General features: G+C 44.6%; 1 protein-coding gene across 2 annotated transcripts in view; it reads left to right on the top strand.

The window, feature by feature from the left end:
* LOC141206697 (ileal sodium/bile acid cotransporter-like) overlaps positions 1-17,687 on the top strand; it is an 84,414-nt gene that overhangs the window by 58,869 nt on the left and 7,858 nt on the right. The window contains exons 3-4 of one of the 2 annotated variants that reach the window (XM_073664234.1): positions 9,794-9,882; positions 12,813-12,988. In XM_073664234.1, the coding sequence (XP_073520335.1) occupies positions 9,794-9,882; positions 12,813-12,988 (265 nt within the window). The remainder of the gene's footprint in view (positions 1-9,793; positions 9,883-12,812; positions 12,989-17,687) is intronic. The other variant, XM_073664235.1, reaches the window with a different exon arrangement.

The following is a 17,687-nucleotide window of genomic DNA, read 5'->3' as shown; positions in this document are numbered from 1 at the left end:
ATGTAGAGCAGTGAAAATAAAAAATCACTTTTTTCACAAAAATTATCTTTTAGCCCCATTTTTTTTATTTTCACAAGGGTAACAGGAGAAATTAGACACACAAAAGTTGTGCAATTTTTCCTGAGTATGCTGATACCCCATATATGGGCGAAAACTACTGTTTTGGTGCATGTCAGGGCTCAAAAGGGAAAGAGTGATGTTTTTGAATGCAGACTTTGATGGAATGGTCTGCGGGCATCATGTCATGGTTGCAGAGCCACTGATGTGCCTAAATGGTGGAAATGCCCAACAAGTGCCCCCTTTTTGGAAATTAAGACCCCTCAAGGAATTCAAGGAATTTATCTAGATGTGTGGTGAGCACCTTGAACCCCCAAGTGCTTCACAGAAAATTATAACATTGACTTGTGACAATAAAAAAAATCAAATTTTTTCCACAAAAATATATTATTATTTTAGCTAAAAATTATTTTCACAAGGGTAACAGGAGAAAATGGACCCCAAAATTTGTGGCGCTATTTCTCCTGAGCACGCAGATACCCCATATGTGTTCAAAAACTACTTTTGAGGCACAGTACAAAGCTCAGAAGGGACGAAGCGCCATAATTGAGTTCATATTTTGCTAGGCTGGTTTGACGGTGTCATGTCACATTGGCAGAGCCCCAAAGGTGCCAGAACAACAGAACCCCCATAAGAGACCCCATTTTACAAACTATACCTCTCAATGAATTCATCTAGGGGTGCAATGAGCATGTTGACACGACATGTGCCTCACAGAATTTTACACCATTGGACGGTGATGAAAGAATACTTACATTTTTACCACCAAAGCTTTGATTTAAATTTTAGCCCCATTTTTTACATTTTCACACTGGGAAATGGGTAAAAATGACACCAAAATTTGTCACACAATTTTTGCTGAACGTAGAAATACCCCATATGTGGCTGTACTGTACTGCTTAGCCACACTGCAAGACTCTGGAGAGACAGAGCACTATTTGCCTCCTGGAACGCAAATATTCCTAGAATAGTATGCAGAGTCCATACCCAGAGCTCCTAAGTGCTAGAAGAGCAGAATCCCCCCTCAAGTGACCCAATTTTGGAAATTATACCTCTTTGAGAATTTATCCACAGGTGTGGTGAGGATTTTAACTACATGGATATTTTCCAGAAACAAGCAGTAGTGGAGGCTGCTGAGTGAAAATTGCAAACTGCCATTGTAGTGACCAATACATTATGCCCAGCTCGTGCTTCTGGAGACATGCACCTGTCAATTAGGTGGGCTCATATCGCTACAGAAATGTCAAACATGTGGACGCTAACTGCGGTTTAGGCACACTGTGGGGCTCAAAAGGGAGGTGGGCATTTGTATTTGGGAGCACAGAATTTGCTGAATTTCTTTTGGGGGGCAACGTCATTTCACTTTTCCAGAGCCTTTGTGCTACTAGTAATGTGGAAGCCCCCTATATATCCGATAACAGATCACAGACCTGAGTGAGGACTTGCTTTTTTTGTGGATTGCGTCAAAGCTTTTATTGTGATCCAAAATGTTATGTAAAATATTTCCATTTATCCTGTTCTCTAAGCTGAGCACTGATATTGGGGTTCCATTTAAATCTCTGAGTGACGAAAATTCAGATGAAATTCCCAAGGGATCCATTCACTATAATGAGGCAGCAGAGTCAGGCCTCTTTCACACAACAGTGTGTCCGGTATGTGTGGTGACAGTTTCCACACATACCGGAGACCGAACCCTCAGTAAGCTCAGTAAGTGACAGGACACTGCTCGTTAAAGGGCAGCTCCGGGGCCCACTCGCTGGAGCGAGCACTTTTTCCTGGCTCCTCGGTGTGAGCAGTCAGATGGGGGGACATCTTCGGACAGGTGAGTATAAGGATTTTTTTATTTTATTCTTATTTTTACACCAGGACACAATGGGAGCAGAATACTACTCTCAACATTGTCCCTTGCTCACACTAATTGCAGCGCCTGTAGGGGACAATGATGAGGGCAGCGTTCAGCACCCGGAGCTTGGGAACAGCACTAACTGTCCCGCTGATTCCCAGGTGCCGATACGTGTGCTCCTGATGCGGCACACGGTTGCCACACGTATGCCACACGGGTTCACAGGGACACACAGACATGAATATCTCCGGTACTGTTTTTTCCGGTACCGGCAATATCAGGAGGTATGAAACCGGCCTTACTCTGGACTCTGTCTGGCCTCTGTTTAGCGGTGTCCTTATTTTTCAGAGGTTCACAAAACTGTGGCCGATGGGACTTTTATGCACGCCTAATAAAAAGACGGACACCGTGGGATCACAGACCAGACGGTGTCCATGGTGCCTCCATCTGCTTCATTATAGGGAATCTTCTGCCAGGGGTTCTGTCTGAATCACGGATTTCAGAGAATTACACGGAAACCCCAGTGTAAGCGCTCAGTGCAGAGTGGATAAATGTGAGCCGAGCCTTACTGTGATCTTTGGAAAGCAGAATGAACAAATCAGCAGCAGGTAAAGAATTGGTTTTATTTATTTTTTTATGCCGTTTCTCGTATGGTATAAGTGATTAGATGGGTCGATGCGATTACAGCAATACCAGATTTATATCGGATTTCACACACTAAAAAATGTTTGTTTTTTAAAAGACTAGTTTTTGCATCGCCATATTGTGAGAGCTATAATTTTTCCATATTTCGGACGACAGAGGTATGTGAGGGCTTGTTTTTTGTGGGACAAGTTGACATTTTTATTGATACTATTTTTGGGCATGTGATATTTTTTGATCGCTTTCTATTCCGATTTTTGGGATGCAGAATAAACAAAAATCAACAATTCAGGAATTTTTTTTGGGGGGGGTTTATGCCGTTCCGCTTGTGGTGAAATTGATAAGGCAGCTTTATTCTTCTGGTCAGTATGTTTACAGTGATACTACATTTATAGAGTTTTTTTATGTTTTGGCGCTTTTACACAATAAAAACTATTTTATAGAAAAAAAAATTTTTTTGCATTGCTTTATTCTGAGAGCTATAACTTTTTTATTTTTCTGCTGATAGAGCTATATGGTGGCTTGTTTTTTGCGGGACAAGATGACATTTTCAGCGTTACCATCTTCATTTACATTCGTCTTTTTGATCGCGTTTTATTCCACTTTTTGTTCGGCGGTATGATGATAAAGCACCGTTTTCTGCTTGTTTGTTTTTTTTTACTGTGTTCACTAAAGGTGTTAACTAGTGGGACACTTTTATAGATCAGTATGTTCCGGACGCGCCAATACCAAATATGTGTACTTTTATTTATTTATTTTTTTCATAGTAATATTTATTTATGGGTACAATATACACTGCTCAAAAAAATAAAGGGAACACTCAAATAACACATCCTAGATCTGAATGAATTAAATATTCTCATTGAATACTTTGTTCTGTACAAAGTTGAATGAGCTGACAACAAAATCACACAAAAATCATCAATGGAAATCAAATTTATTAACCAATGGAGGTTTGGTTTTGGAGTCACCCCCAAAATTAAAGTGGAAAACACACTACAGGCTGATCCAACTTTGATGTAATGTCCTTAAAACAAGTCAAAATGAGGCTCAGTATTGTGTGTGGCCTCCACGTGCCTGTATGACCTCCCTACAATGCCTGGGCATGCTCCTGATGAGGTTGCGGATGGTCTCCTGTGGGATCTCCTCCCTGACCTGGACTAAAGCATCCGCCAACTCATGGACAGTCTGTGGTGCAACGTGACGTTGGTGGATGGAGCGAGACATGATGTACCAGATGGGCTCAATCGGATTCAGGTCTGGGGAATGGGCGGGCCAGTCCATAGCTTCAATGTCTTCATCTTGCAGGAACTGCTGATACACTCCAGCCACATGAGGTCTGGCATTGTCCAGCATTAGGAGAAACACAGGGCCAACAGCACCAGCATATGGTCTCACAAGGGGTCTGAGGATCTCATCTCAGTACCTAATGGCAGTCAGGCTACCTCTGGCGAGCACATGGAGGGATGTGCGGCCCTCCAAAGAAATGCCACCCCACACCATTACTGACCCACTGCCAAACCGGTCATGCTGAAGGATGTTGCAGGCAGCAGATCACTCTCCACGGCATCTCCAGATTCTGTCACATCTGTCACATGTGCTCAGTGTGAACCTGCTTTCATCTGTGAAGAGCACAGAGTGCCTGTGGCGACTTTGCCAATCCTGGTGTTCTGTGGCAAATGCCAAGCGTCCTGCACGGTGTTGGGCTGTGAGCACAACCACCAAATGTGGACATCGGGCCCTCATATCACCCTCATGGAGTTGGTTTCTAACCATTTGTGCAGACACATGCACATTTGTGGCCTGCTGGAGGTCATTTTGCAGGGCTCTGGCAGGGCTCTTCCTGTTCCTCCTTGCACAAAGGCGGAGGTAGCGATCCTGCTGCTGGGTTGTTTCCCTCCTACGGCCCCCTCCACGTCTCCTGGTGTACTGGCCTGTCTCCTGGTAGCGCCTCCAGCCTCTGGACACTACGCTGGCAGACAGCAAACCTTCTTGCCACAGCTCGCATTGATGTGCCATCCTGGATGAGCTGCACTACCTGAGCAACTTCTGTGAGTTGTAGAGTCCGTCTCATGCTACCACGAGTGTGAAAGCACAACCAACATTCAAAAGTGACCAAAACATCAACCAGAAAGCATTGGTGAACCCCAAAAGGCATATTACGAATTGGAACTGCAGGATGCCAAGGAATATGCCAAGCTAAAGACAGAGATCTTAGCACGCCTGGGAGTGAATAACGGTGAGAGCCCAACGAGTCCACCACTGGGCGTATGTCAGCGACAAACCTTCTCACTCGCAGATGTTTGGCCTACTGGATCTCGTTCAGAAGTGGTTGCAGCCAGAGTCCTCCACTTCGGCCCAGATGGTTGAGCAGGTGGTGATTGATAGATTCGTGCACTCGCTTCCCAAGTCGGTACAGACTTGTGTTGCCCAGGGCGATCCCCAGAACACAGATGACTTCATCGGCCTGGTAGAGAGGTATCAGATGGTTAAGAAATCCCTCAGGAAACCGGATATAGTCAATTCTCCGTACTGGGATACCACTGGGGGGGGTCCTACTCTCACTGAAGGTGCCACAAGGACTGTTGTTAAAGATATAGTCTGTTGGCGGTGTCACAACCCTGGACACGTAGCTGTCTGATCTCATATGTCCCCTGAGCCCATGGACTGCAGCCTAGGAAGACGGGGTTCCTATTATGCTTATCCAGTCTGCAGTGTGGACTGTCGACGAGGCGAGAGGCCGCAGGCATGTGCCGTAGCCATTAATGGGGTAAAGGTGCTTGGACTGTTGGACTCTGGGAGTCTGGTGACCTTAATCAGAGCTACCTTTCCCCACCAGTTGATACCTTCCAAAACTGTGGGCGTTCAGTGCATCCATGGTGACGCCAAGGACTATCCCGTGGCCACAGTGACAGTGGGAACAGACTGTGGTGGTTAAGGACCTGATACATCCCGTCATACTGGGCTTTGATTTTTCTTTATTTTGGGACTTGTGGGGGAAGGGAACCGGACTAAGTAGCATGGGGAAAAGCCAGGTCCCTGGAAAAGAACCCCCGATGAAGTCTTCTGTGGATGAGTTCCCATTGTGCGTCCTTGCTGGCGATGAGGGCGAGACGGTGACCGAGTAGTCCGACCTCCCTGAGTTAGATGTGTTGGAAGAAAACTTTGGGACTGCGCAAGTTCGGGACCTGACCTTAAAGAGGGCGTTTGACCAGGTTACTGTATGTAATGGGGTTTCCCAAAAGTTGGGGGTCGATACCAGGTTCCCCCACTTTGCAGTTCAGGGGGAGTTGCTATATCGGGTGGCTAAACTAAGGGGCGGTGATACAGTGGAACAGCTGTTAGTGCCGGGACCATGCCGACGGAGGGTACTGGATATAGCACACTCATATATTCTGGGGGGACACCTAGGGGTGGAAAAAACTCAGGAGAGAAAAGTGAGGAGGTTTTATTGGCCAGGTTGTTGTCGGGAGATCTTAAACTATTGTAGGTCCTGGCCCACCTGCCAGGTAACCGCATCCTCCTCCCACTTCTGTAGCCCCTTAGTTCTACTACCTGTGATAGCAGTTCCCTTTGAGAGGATTGCCATGGACCTCATGGGCCCCTTAGTTAAATAGGCCCGGGGCCACTAATATATCTAGGTCATCATGAGCTATGCGACCCGGTACCCCGAAGCAGTGTCCTTAAGGAACTCGTCCAGTAGGAGCATAGCTCGGGAACTTGTCCACATCTTTGCCAGGACCGGCCTACGGAAGGAAATCCTGATGGACCAAGGAACCCCAATCATGAGCAAGGTGATGAAGGAGCTGTGTAAAGTGCTTTGAATTACTCAGCTGCGAACCTCCGTTTACCATCTGCAGACCAATGGCCTGGTGGAGCGCTTTAATAAGACTCTGAAAGCAAAAAGGTCGTCGATAAGGATGGTCGAGACTGGGACTACCTGCTACCCATTGTGAAGGAACATCTCCTTCGGGCGCAGGAAGCCCAGGCTAGGGTGTATAACCGGTCAGCAAGGCTGAGACAGTTACAGCCTGGGGATCGCGTTCTGGTTCTCGTTCCCACTGTCGAAAGTAAATTCCTGGCCAAGTGGCAAGGCCCGTATGAGGTGGTGGAGAAACTCAGTGAAGTGAACTACCGAGTCCACCAGCCTAGCCGAAGAAAGCCACACCAAGTATACCATGTGAATGTGCTCAAGCTGTGGCGGGACCGGGAACTGGTGGAAACTCCTTGCCTGGAAGCCGCTCCTGAGGGCAAGGTGGAAGCGGTCACTATAGCAGCGACTCTATCGCCGGCCCAGAAGCAACAATGTCGAGAGCTACTACAGCGAAATGGAGAGTTGTTCTCAGAGTTTCTGGGGCATACTCATGTGGCAGAGCATGACGTACTGACAGAGCCACATGTAAGAGTGAATCTGAAGCTGTACTGGATTCCAAAAGCACGCCGGAAGGTGATCTCCGACGAGGTAAAGAGGATGCTAGACCTCGGGGTGATAGAGGAGTCAAAGAGTGGGTGGTCGAGCTCAATCGTCCCCGTTCCAGAACCCAACGGACAGTGAAGGTTTTGTAATGACTACTGCCGGCTGAATGAGGTATCCAAGTGTGATGGGTACCCGATGCCCTGCGTCGACGAACTCATTGAGAGGCTTGGACTGGCAAGGTACATCACCACTCTGGACCTGACGAAGGGCTACTGGCAGATCCCCATGTCCCAGACGGCCAAAGAGAAGATGGCTTTCTCGACACCTGATGGGTACTTTCAATATACTCGGATGCCGTTCGGACTACAGGGGGCCCCAGCCACCTTCCAGAGGGCTATGGATCGGATCCTAGCCCCACATAAGAAGTATGCCGCAGCCTATCTTGACGACATTGTAATCTTTAGCCCATACTGGGCTAGTCATCTACCTAAGCTACAGGCTGTTCTGGATGTTGTAAGGAAGGTGGGACTTACTATAAATCTGAAAAAATGTGCCATCGGAAAAGAGGAGGCCAAGTACTTGGGCTATGTTGTTGGAAGAGGCGAAATAAAGCCACAACTAAATAAAGTGGAGGCAATCCAGACCTGGCCGAAACCGCTCTCCAAGAAACAAGTGAGAGCGTTCCTGGGAATGGTGGGATATTACCAGTGGTTTATCCCAAATTTTGCCATGATGGCCACGCCACTGACAGATCTCCTAAAAGGCACCAGATCAGCCATGGTGAAGTGGACGGAGGAAACAGAGACTGTGTTTCAACTGTTGAAGTCAGCACTATCTAAACAGCCGGTCCTGGTCGCACCAAACTTCAAGAAAGAGTTTGTGGTCCGACAGATGCTTCAGAGGTTGGTCTAGGAGCCGTACTCTCTCAAGAGATAAATGGTCACCGTAGAAAAAGGAGAAAGAAACAGAGAGCGCACAGATCTAAATGTAGTGGCTTCGCTAAGATGGGTGCATACAAATCAATATTGTACTCACCTATTTATGGATCTTGCAGTCTTGCATATTGATCCTTAAGGATCACAATAGTGAGCTTTCCTTCACTGCTGGTCTGCTGCACGTTCCTGGTAGCTATTGAGAACCCCTTCAGCGTTGTCATAGGAATGTAATGGACATCGATTTCTCTCCAGGCTAAATGCGTTGTATGGTGAAATAAAAATTGAACAGGATATAATATTTTCCTATATTTAACTGTATTGTCGATTATTGGGAGACCATTTAGCCTGGAGAGAAATCGATGTCCAAGAGATAAATGGGGAAGAGCATCCCATTCTCTATCTGAGCCGGAAGCTTTCGTCCTGTGAGAAAAATTACGCAATAGTAGAAAAAGAGTGTTTAGCCATAAAGTGGGCCGTAGATACACTGAGATACTACCTACTAGGCCGGAAGTTTAAGTTGGTGTCAGACCATGCCCCGTTGAGATGGTTGAGGGAAAAGAGGGGTAAAAATGTCAGGGTAACTAGATGGTTCCTAGCTCTTCAGGACTTTAACTTTCACGTAGAGCATAGGCCCGGAAACGCTGATGCCCTTTCTAGAATTCCCTGTCTGGTATCGGAAGGTGCCCAAACCCTCGGCTTTGGGCAGAGGGGGGGAATATGTGATAGAGTCACTGGTATGATTTATGAGGGGAGGTATGTGTCGCACAGGTTGCTAGCCTGTGTGAACTGAAACCAGAACTTTCTGCCAGCATGTTATGGTTGGAGAGGCAAGGTTTCCAGACTGGACAGCCATAGCTCAGGAGGGAGCTGAAGCTGGACATAACCCGTGTGAGCGACCCGCACACCCATATATGGCCTGTGCTACATTCATCTTTTGTTTTGTTGTTTTGCCAAGTAAGGCTGTATTTATTTTGCTGGAGTGCAGAGCTTTATGCTGTTAATAAAGCCTGCAAAGAAAACCCGGGTTCCTAAATCTACTTCCGGAAGTGGCCGAGCGAGGCGTCCTACCACAATATATATTATTATTATTTATTTTTTTTTAAATATTTTTACCACCTTTTTTTTTCACTTTTTTACTTAGTCCCACTATGGGACTTTCACTTTCTGCAGTCTGATCGCAGTTATAAGGTATAGCAGTGTAGAATCACTGCTATACCTTATAACTTGTCAGCCCTGCAGACACAAGACAGTTTGATCATGCATTGCGCATTATAAAACTCTTTCTAGTGCCCGGTGACCCGCTTGTCGTCATGATGACATCGGGTCACCAGGGCAATGATCGGGACCCCTCGATGACGTTGAGGGGTCTCCGCTCCAAGAGTAGAGGGGTTTTTGTCATAAAAATTGAAAGTTTGAAAATTGCCAATTTTTTTTAATTTCTGCCAAAATTATGATATTTTTTGACAAATAAATGCAAAAAAATCTGCCTAAATTTACCACTACCATAACGTACAATGTGTCACGAAAAAACAATCTCAGAATGTGATACGTTGAAGCGTTCAGGAGTTAATACCTCATGAATTGACACTGGTCAGAATTGTAAAATTTGGCCTGGTCAAGAAGGTGAAAACAGGCTCGGGGTGAAGGGGTTAACATCACTTTCTGCCATTTATAGATTATATTTCATTGAGTTAAACTCTTTTCTGTTTATTATTTAGTTATTTCTACAATTTTTGTCTGTTAATCAGGCATTTTTAACAATCATCAATATTAAAAGTTGACCAATGGTACCAGAGAGAAAATGACTACATTACTTATAGAATATCATGACTAATGCCTGGCAGGTAGTATGACTCTCTGACTATTAATACTTATAACATGCTTTTCTCTTTATATTAGGTATTTCTTTGGCAACGCTAGTAGGTCCTGTTGCAATTGGAATGTTTGTAAACTATAAGTGGCCCAAACAAGCAAAGATAATATTAAAGGTATGGAAATCAATTCTGAATTAAAATTGATGCATACACATACTGTACACCACATATTGTGGACCCTACATGAGTTAAGATGTTCAGCTGGAACAAGGCCCCTTGATAGAGGCATGAGCATTGCATGAAAATGCCCATTAGCAGTGGTGTAGATATCGGAGTCACATCCATCATAATTCCAACAAGCCCAAATTACTGAGGCCCACAGACCCCAATACCAAATCCGTGACTGGAGTAACTGAATTACCTGGGAGCGTATGGTTTCCATTAGACGAGACTACAGAAATTCCTCCATGTAATTGTGGGGTAGGGTCCATTCACTAGATATTTATACCATTTAAAGTTAAGACACTTGAATGTAAAATTAAATGGAGGTTTTGGATTTGGGGTTTCTATTAATTTATGGGTCTTTCATTTTATATACAGGATATATTAAGGGGTGGATTTATGAAAGAGATTGGGTCTCGATTTAGTTGACAGTCTAAATTATGTTTCAGGATCAAATTTGGATAAAGTTTGTTGGCTGGTCTGGGTTTCAGATTAATTTTGGGATCTTCCCGATTGGCTACACCTTGGCGCTGGTGGGATGGCTTTTACGCTTTTTTTTTTTATCATAAACAGTGTTTATTAAGTACCCTATGTCATTTATATGCACTATTGCTTTTTACTTACTTACAGCAGGGTATATGTTCACCCTTATAATTGCTGCTATCTATGACATTATAGTGATAACTTGACTAACGAGTGCATCTATTTATGAATTTTCCAAGATACGAGCCTTCGCTCGGTTGATTTATTGTTTTATGATGCGAGCCGAGATCTGAGTTACGAGCAATGTGGTTATCCTGCTGTGCAAGAATCTCTGTCTTTGCAGTTGCACTTTTGACCTTTTCTTGTGAATCATTTTCCTGGGGTAGACTCTATTTTTAGCACTGCATTTCGCATGCATTTGACAAGGGACTGTATATAGGATAATTGTTATTTTTTTTCTTTATGCTTCTGTTTTTTTCTGTGGCAGTACCATATGTTATTTCACATGTGCAGCAAGGTACAGTATACTGCACTATTATGTGCACTCTCTGACTCTTTGGAGTGTTGGGTGTAGGGTTCAATATTTGCTATATTTATATGTAAAGATGATTAAAGTGAAGATGACTAAGTGAAGTTATTAAAAAAATTAATAAAAATAAATGAAAAAAAAATAAAAAGTACAGTAGTTTATAACATGTTTAATAATTTCTCGTACTGTACATTATTGTATTTGTTAATAAAGTAATTTTTCTTATTTAAAAACACCTAACAAAAAAAATTGGTGTAGTTTTTGGGGGACTTGAATAGATTAATAGCATTTCAATTCATTTTAATGGGGAAATGTAATTTGATATAAGAGAAAATTGAGTTAAGAGCTTGGTCACAGAACAAATTAAACTCGTAAGTCAAGGTATTACTTTATATTATAGGGGAATTTTCCAATAGAATACCCACACTATCATTTTATAAATTTATATAATTTATTTTTATTGCTAGATTTATAAATCATTAGGTAGAAAAATGCTCTGTATGCCTCCCTATGAAAACTGTGGTATCTGAAGGTATAATAGGGCCTCATAAGATGCATTTGAAGCTTTATTATTATTGTACAACTTGATGTTCACATCTTTATTGGTGTTTCAGTTTGGACTTGCAAAATGACGAACCCCATTATAACTCAGTTTAATCCTTTGGGAGCACTGGTGTCCATTCCGTGACATATCATTAGAACTTACATTATAAATAGAAACAACAATCCAAATGTGAACAAAGCCTAATTTATCTATAGGCATGGTCCCTTACTCTTATACTGGGATAGGATAGGGGCCGGAGCTGAATTTTTGTCCGTTGCCCATGGGCCTTTGACAACATGAAATACCAAGTCAATCTATTCCAGGAGAATTCTATTAAGCTGTGTTCACATATTACTAAAATGCTGTGGATTTTCCATCTCTAGTTTTTGGCAAAAAATAAGCAGCATTTTACAGTAGCAGCAAATTAGATAGGAATTTCCACGCAGGAATTTACCTATAGTGCAGATTTTTATATCCACAGAATGTCAATTTATGTTGCAGAAAAATTGTGACGTGAAAACCTGAAATAATCCATATTTTGGGGGGATTTTGCTAAGGATTTCTTGCATGTCCACAACAAAATCCGAACGTCTGAATTTATAAAAAAAAAAAAAATTTCAGAAAAATTCAGAAAAGTTCAGAAAAAATAAAACAGAAAAAAACATAATACTCTTGTCTGCTGCTGATTTCTCCGCTCCTATTTGGCTGTAGCAGTCACATGGGATTCAACATGACTAAAGGAGGCTACGAAGAACCAAGACAGGTGTCAAAACCCTGCAACAAGCAAAGAAATCAGGAGCAGAGGTTCGATACTCAACTAAACACAACAAAAATCCCACAAAAATCCAGGATGGGCTAAAGTCAAGCATTCTCACTGGAAGTGCAGCTGTAATGAAAATTTATATAATTTTACTAATGCATAGAAAAAATATTAATAATTCAAAATATTATAATTGAAACAAACCACAACCTATTGAGCAGTAAGTTTTCAACTTTTCTGACTATTAAATGCACAAAATACAAGGAATAATCTATATATAGATCTCAATTATACTCAGAGTATCTATATATGATGCATTAATCGGCTGTCCATACTTTTGAACTATGTCAATCCCTTCAGTGCTAAACTGCAGTGGCTAAGCCAATTTTGTTGGTGACAGAGGCCTGCAAGCCACATCTACCTCCCAAGTAACACTGTCGTCATATTTTATGAGATCACTAGCACTTGACATTTTTCAGTGAACTTTGGGTTAATCTTTTGTGTAACCATTGATACATATCCACTGAATAAAATTCCGAAATGGGAACTGCTTTTTTTTGTTCTAGGTGGGATCAATAACAGGAGGCATTCTCATTGTCACTGTAGCGGTGATTGGAGGAGTATTGTACAAAGGATCCTGGGTCATCGATCCAAAATTGTGGATTGTAGGAACCATATTCCCTGCTATAGGATTCACAATGGGCTTTTTACTAGCGACGATGGCAAATTTATCATGGCAAAGGTATGTATTCCTCTCTTATGTGTAATAAATAGAATCGGTTCATGTGTAATTGGACATCAGTATTTTAGAGAATGATGTTGAACAGTGATATTAATGGGAATCTGTCAGCAGTTTTTTGCTATGTAATCTGATGGCAGCATGATATAAGGGCAGAGACCCTGATTCCAGCGATGTATCACTTAGTGCACTAGTTGTGATAAAATCACAGTTTTTTCTGCTGGACATGAAGCCCTGCTCTAAATGCTGAGCTCTGTATAACCTCGCCCACACCACTGATTGGTAACTTTCTGTGTACACTGTACATTGATAGAAAGCTGCTAATCAGTGCTAGGGTGCTGTGGTTTTACTAGAAAGCACAAGACACCCAGTCCTGTAGTGATAAGCTCCTTCTGATGAAACAATGATTTCATTGAAACAGCGCACAGCCTAGTAACACATCACTGGAATCAGTGTCTCAACCCCTACATCATGCTGCATTCTGATTACATAACAAAAACCTCCTGACAGATTCATCAGTTTTTTGCTATGCAATCAATCTGATAGCACCATAATGTAGGAGCAGAGACACTGATTACAGTGATGGGTTACTTACTATTCTGTGTTTTGCTGTTTCAATACAATCAGTTTCATCAGCAGTAGACTATCACTACAGGATAACTGGCCTCGTGTATCCTAGTGAAACCACGCCCCTAGCACTGATTAGCAGTAGTGATGAGCGAGCGTGCTCACCATTGCTCGATACTCGGGTACGCTCATTCTCGTTAATCGATGAACATAAACATACCTGGATTGACTGCTATATATGATAATGCTGTAGCCATGTTGGCTACTGGCATTACTGTGATTGGCCGGCCGCATCGCATCACCAAGTCTTATATAAGATGCTCGGCACACTCTCCTCTGGAAGCAGTTCAGGGAGAGTTGATCTAGGAGGGAGAGCTTAGATTACAGCGGACATATAGGCAGTGTTTAATTGCTGTTGCAGTACTTGTATACTGCTACACCATTAAAACAAAAGGGCTACATACTGTCCTTATTCTAGAAAAAAACATTGTTACCTGCATTCAGTGTAGGGATAGCTGGTGGAGGAGGGATAGAGGCATATAAGGAGGGTTTATTGCCTTACAGTAGGTATACTGCTGCTGCAACCTAAAACCAAAAGTCCTTTTCAGGGCTACATATTTTATTTTCCCTATTAGTACCGGAAAGTTTACAGGCATATATTATGTACCTAATTTAAAATGCAGAAGGTAAGGGATGGTGAAGTGGATGTGCTGCTGATGGTGTATGCAGAGGCCGAGACCATGAGCCAAATGAAACTGTGCCTGCTGTGGGGGCACAAAAACACGCTCATCCACGAGACCTAGCTTCCTGTCTCGCTTTACATAATTTTTAGAGAGTCATCAGGCTTCCCTCACTCATACTTTTTAGAGCAGTGGTCCCCAACCTTTTTTGCACCAGGGACCGGCTTGAAGCAAGATCATTTTTCCATGGCCCAGCAAGGAGGGGGTGGGGTGGGCAGGGCTTTGGTCATATGGGGGCGGGGTAATGGAGGGATTTGGAGTTTAGTGCATACTTATCATATAGTGTAAACCAGGTCCCCGCCAGGAGCTATGCCAGGAGCCCCACATAATGTGCTGTGCCAGGAGCCGCATCACTGAGGCCCCATCACGCCCTGCAGCAGGACAGGGCAGCTGTCCTGACAGCTGCTGTTCAGCTGCATTTACTTCATCCCAGGGGCGGACACAGACTGTAGTGGGCCCCTGTGCAAGAAATTTTTGGGGGCCCCCCCGCCCTTCATAAGGCAACAAAGTTATGTAAACATAACCCCCCCATGTGCATCTCTCACCCCCCCATGTGCAGCTCACCCCCGTGCATCTCTCATCCCCCTCCGTGCATCTCTCATCCCCCTCCGTGCATCTCTCATCCCCCTCCGTGCATCTCTCATCCCCCTCCGTGCATCTCTCATCCACCCCCCGTGCATCTCTCATCCCCTCCGTGCATCTCTCATCCCCTCCGTGCATCTCTCATCCCCCCCGTGCATCTCTCATCCCCTCCGTGCATCTCTCATCCCCCCCGTGTATCTCTCATCCACCCCCCGTGCATCTCTCATCCCCCCGTGCATCTCTCATCCCCCCCGTGCATCTCTCATCCCCTCCGTGCATCTCTCATCCCCCCCGTGCATCTCTCATCCCCTCCGTGCATCTCTCATCCCCCCCGTGCATCTCTCATCCACCCCCCGTGCATCTCTCATCCCCCCCGTGCATCTCTCACCCCCCCCGTGCATCTCTCATCCACCCCCCGTGCATCTCTCATCCCCCCCGTGCATCTCTCACCCCCCCGTGCATCTCTCATCTCTCCCCTCCCTCCCATGTGCATCTCTCATCTCTCCCCTCCCCCCATGTGCATCTCTCATCTCTCCCCTCCCCCCATGTGGATCTCTCATCTCTCCCCTCCCCCATGTGCATCTCTCATCTCTCCCCTCCCCCCATGTGCATCTCCCATTCCCCCCACTCCTAGTTAATTGTATTTAAAAAAAAATAAAACTTGTTATACTTACCCCCATGCGATCCCTGCAGAATCCTGGCGCTCGTCCAAATCGCTGACACCAGGTTCTCCTGACTTCCGGCCATGTGACGGCGCCGTCACATGACCGGAAGTCAGGGGAATCATGAAGGTGCTGCCGCAGCAGCGCAGCGCTAAGATGTCCCGGACCCGGCGCTTAGCATGCGGCCGGGGGCCCCATGAGGAGAGAAACGCACAAGAGGGGGGCTCCGAGGGGGCTCCTACCGGCCGGGCCCCATACTGGAGTCAGGGCAGTCATGCCCTGATGGCGGCCCTGCTGGAGGCTGGAGGGGCCCCCTCTCCCCGCGGACCGGCTGAAAAACCCCAACGGCCCGGTCCTGGTCCGCGGACCGGCGGTTGGGGACCTCTGTTTTAGAGGGTCATCATGCGGCCCTCACTCATAATTTTAAGAGGGTAAACAGGCGGCCCTCATTCATAATTTGTAGAGGGTCATCAGGTGGCCCTTACTCATAATTTTTTAGAGGGTCATCAGGCCAGCCCTCACTCATAATTTTTAGAGGGTCATCAGGCGGCCCTAACTCATAGTTTTTGAAGTTTTAGAGGGTCATCAGGCGGCCCTCACTCATAATTTTAAGAGGGTAAACAGGCGGGCCTTGCTCATAATTTTTAGAGGGTTATCAGGCGGCCCTCACTCATAATTTTAAGAGGGTAAACAGGTGGCCCTCATTCATAATTTGTAGAGGGTCATCAGGTGGCCCTTACTCATAATTTTTTAGAGGGTCATCAGGCTGCCCTCACTCATAATTTTTAGAGGGTCTTCAGGCGGCCTCGCTCATAATTTTTAGAGGGTCATCAGGCGGACCTCGCTCTTAATTTTTAGAGGATCATCATGAGACCCTCACTCTTAATTTTTCCACAGAAAGCTGTGGTACAGGTGAGGTTATGCACAGCTCAACAACTGAGCTCTGCTAGACCTACAGCAGAAAAAACTGTGATTCTATCATAACTGCTGCACCCAGTAAACTATGTGATACATCACTGGAATCAGGGTCTCTTATGCTGCTGTCAGATTACATAGCAAAAACCTGCTGACAGATTCCCTTTAACAGATTGACACAGTAGTTAAGAAGTTGCTGTGATCTTCCTTTACTATCCTGATCTGAGTGTTACTCCTTTTTATAGCCCTTTATGAAAAGATGACAGAGGTAAAGCTTGGTAACAGTGAAAAGAAAGTAAAGTAAATGAATTTCAAAGTTTGTTAAAAGTCACGATGTTCTTATAAATAAGATAATGGTATAAACACAGGCAAATCTTACATTTTGTTACCGATGTCATTCTAATACATAACACCTGAATAGTTACAGAAGATGTAAGGAGGTGTTCAGGGTGGCAATCGATGCAGTGTAGACAGTGCTGTAATCTGGCAAATAAGTTACTATCTGCCACTGCATAGGAAGGTGCCCATAGTAGAGTGAAGATACCCTTACAACTATTCCCCCCAACCCACCAACTTCAATTACAAATACGCCTAGTTGGGTTCAACAGACCTGTGTTTTCAATGGATAAAGGAGAATAAGCTCTTGCTAGTAGAGGTGGTGCGAAGTGGTCTGTGGCCGCAACACAGGAGCAGGAGTACGCCTCTTACCTGTCATTATTCCCGACTCTTCTTTTGCTTAGCCTTCTTTGGCGATGTTATCATTGCTGCATGATGCAGGTAAGAGACTGTACTCCTGGTCCTGGTCCCATGCTGCAGCCACAGACCACAGCCCTGGCTGATGGAATAGGATCTGCGAATATATTCCCACCGACTCTACTTGCTAGACATATCTGATAATAGCTTATTACACCTAATGCCCAATCTCGGATCGTGATGTACAGACCAGCTGTTGGTCTCCTGACCCAAACTTGACAGCTTAATAGGTCGTCATAGGTTCATGAGGCTGCAGAGTTTGGGTCAGATGTGTGAATTCGGCCTACGAACAAAAATATCCTGCACTGAAATCCAACATGTCCAATACTTTCTTCCCCCAAACAAATGAGCCAGAACTTCCCCACACACATAAAAGAGTCAGTGCGTTCAGCCTGTTTGCTCTAATGTGTATAAGCATCTTCATACTAAAGCAAAATATGCAAACATGGGGTCCACTAATTGCACAAGTCTCAATTAGTCAAC

This window comes from Phyllobates terribilis, unplaced genomic scaffold (assembly GCF_046119375.1).
Source record: "Phyllobates terribilis strain yellow unplaced genomic scaffold, ASM4611937v1 Scaffold_2__4_contigs__length_985480577, whole genome shotgun sequence".
NCBI classification, from domain to species: Eukaryota; Metazoa; Chordata; class Amphibia; order Anura; family Dendrobatidae; genus Phyllobates; species Phyllobates terribilis.
This window is presented reverse-complemented; position numbering and strand designations above follow the sequence as displayed.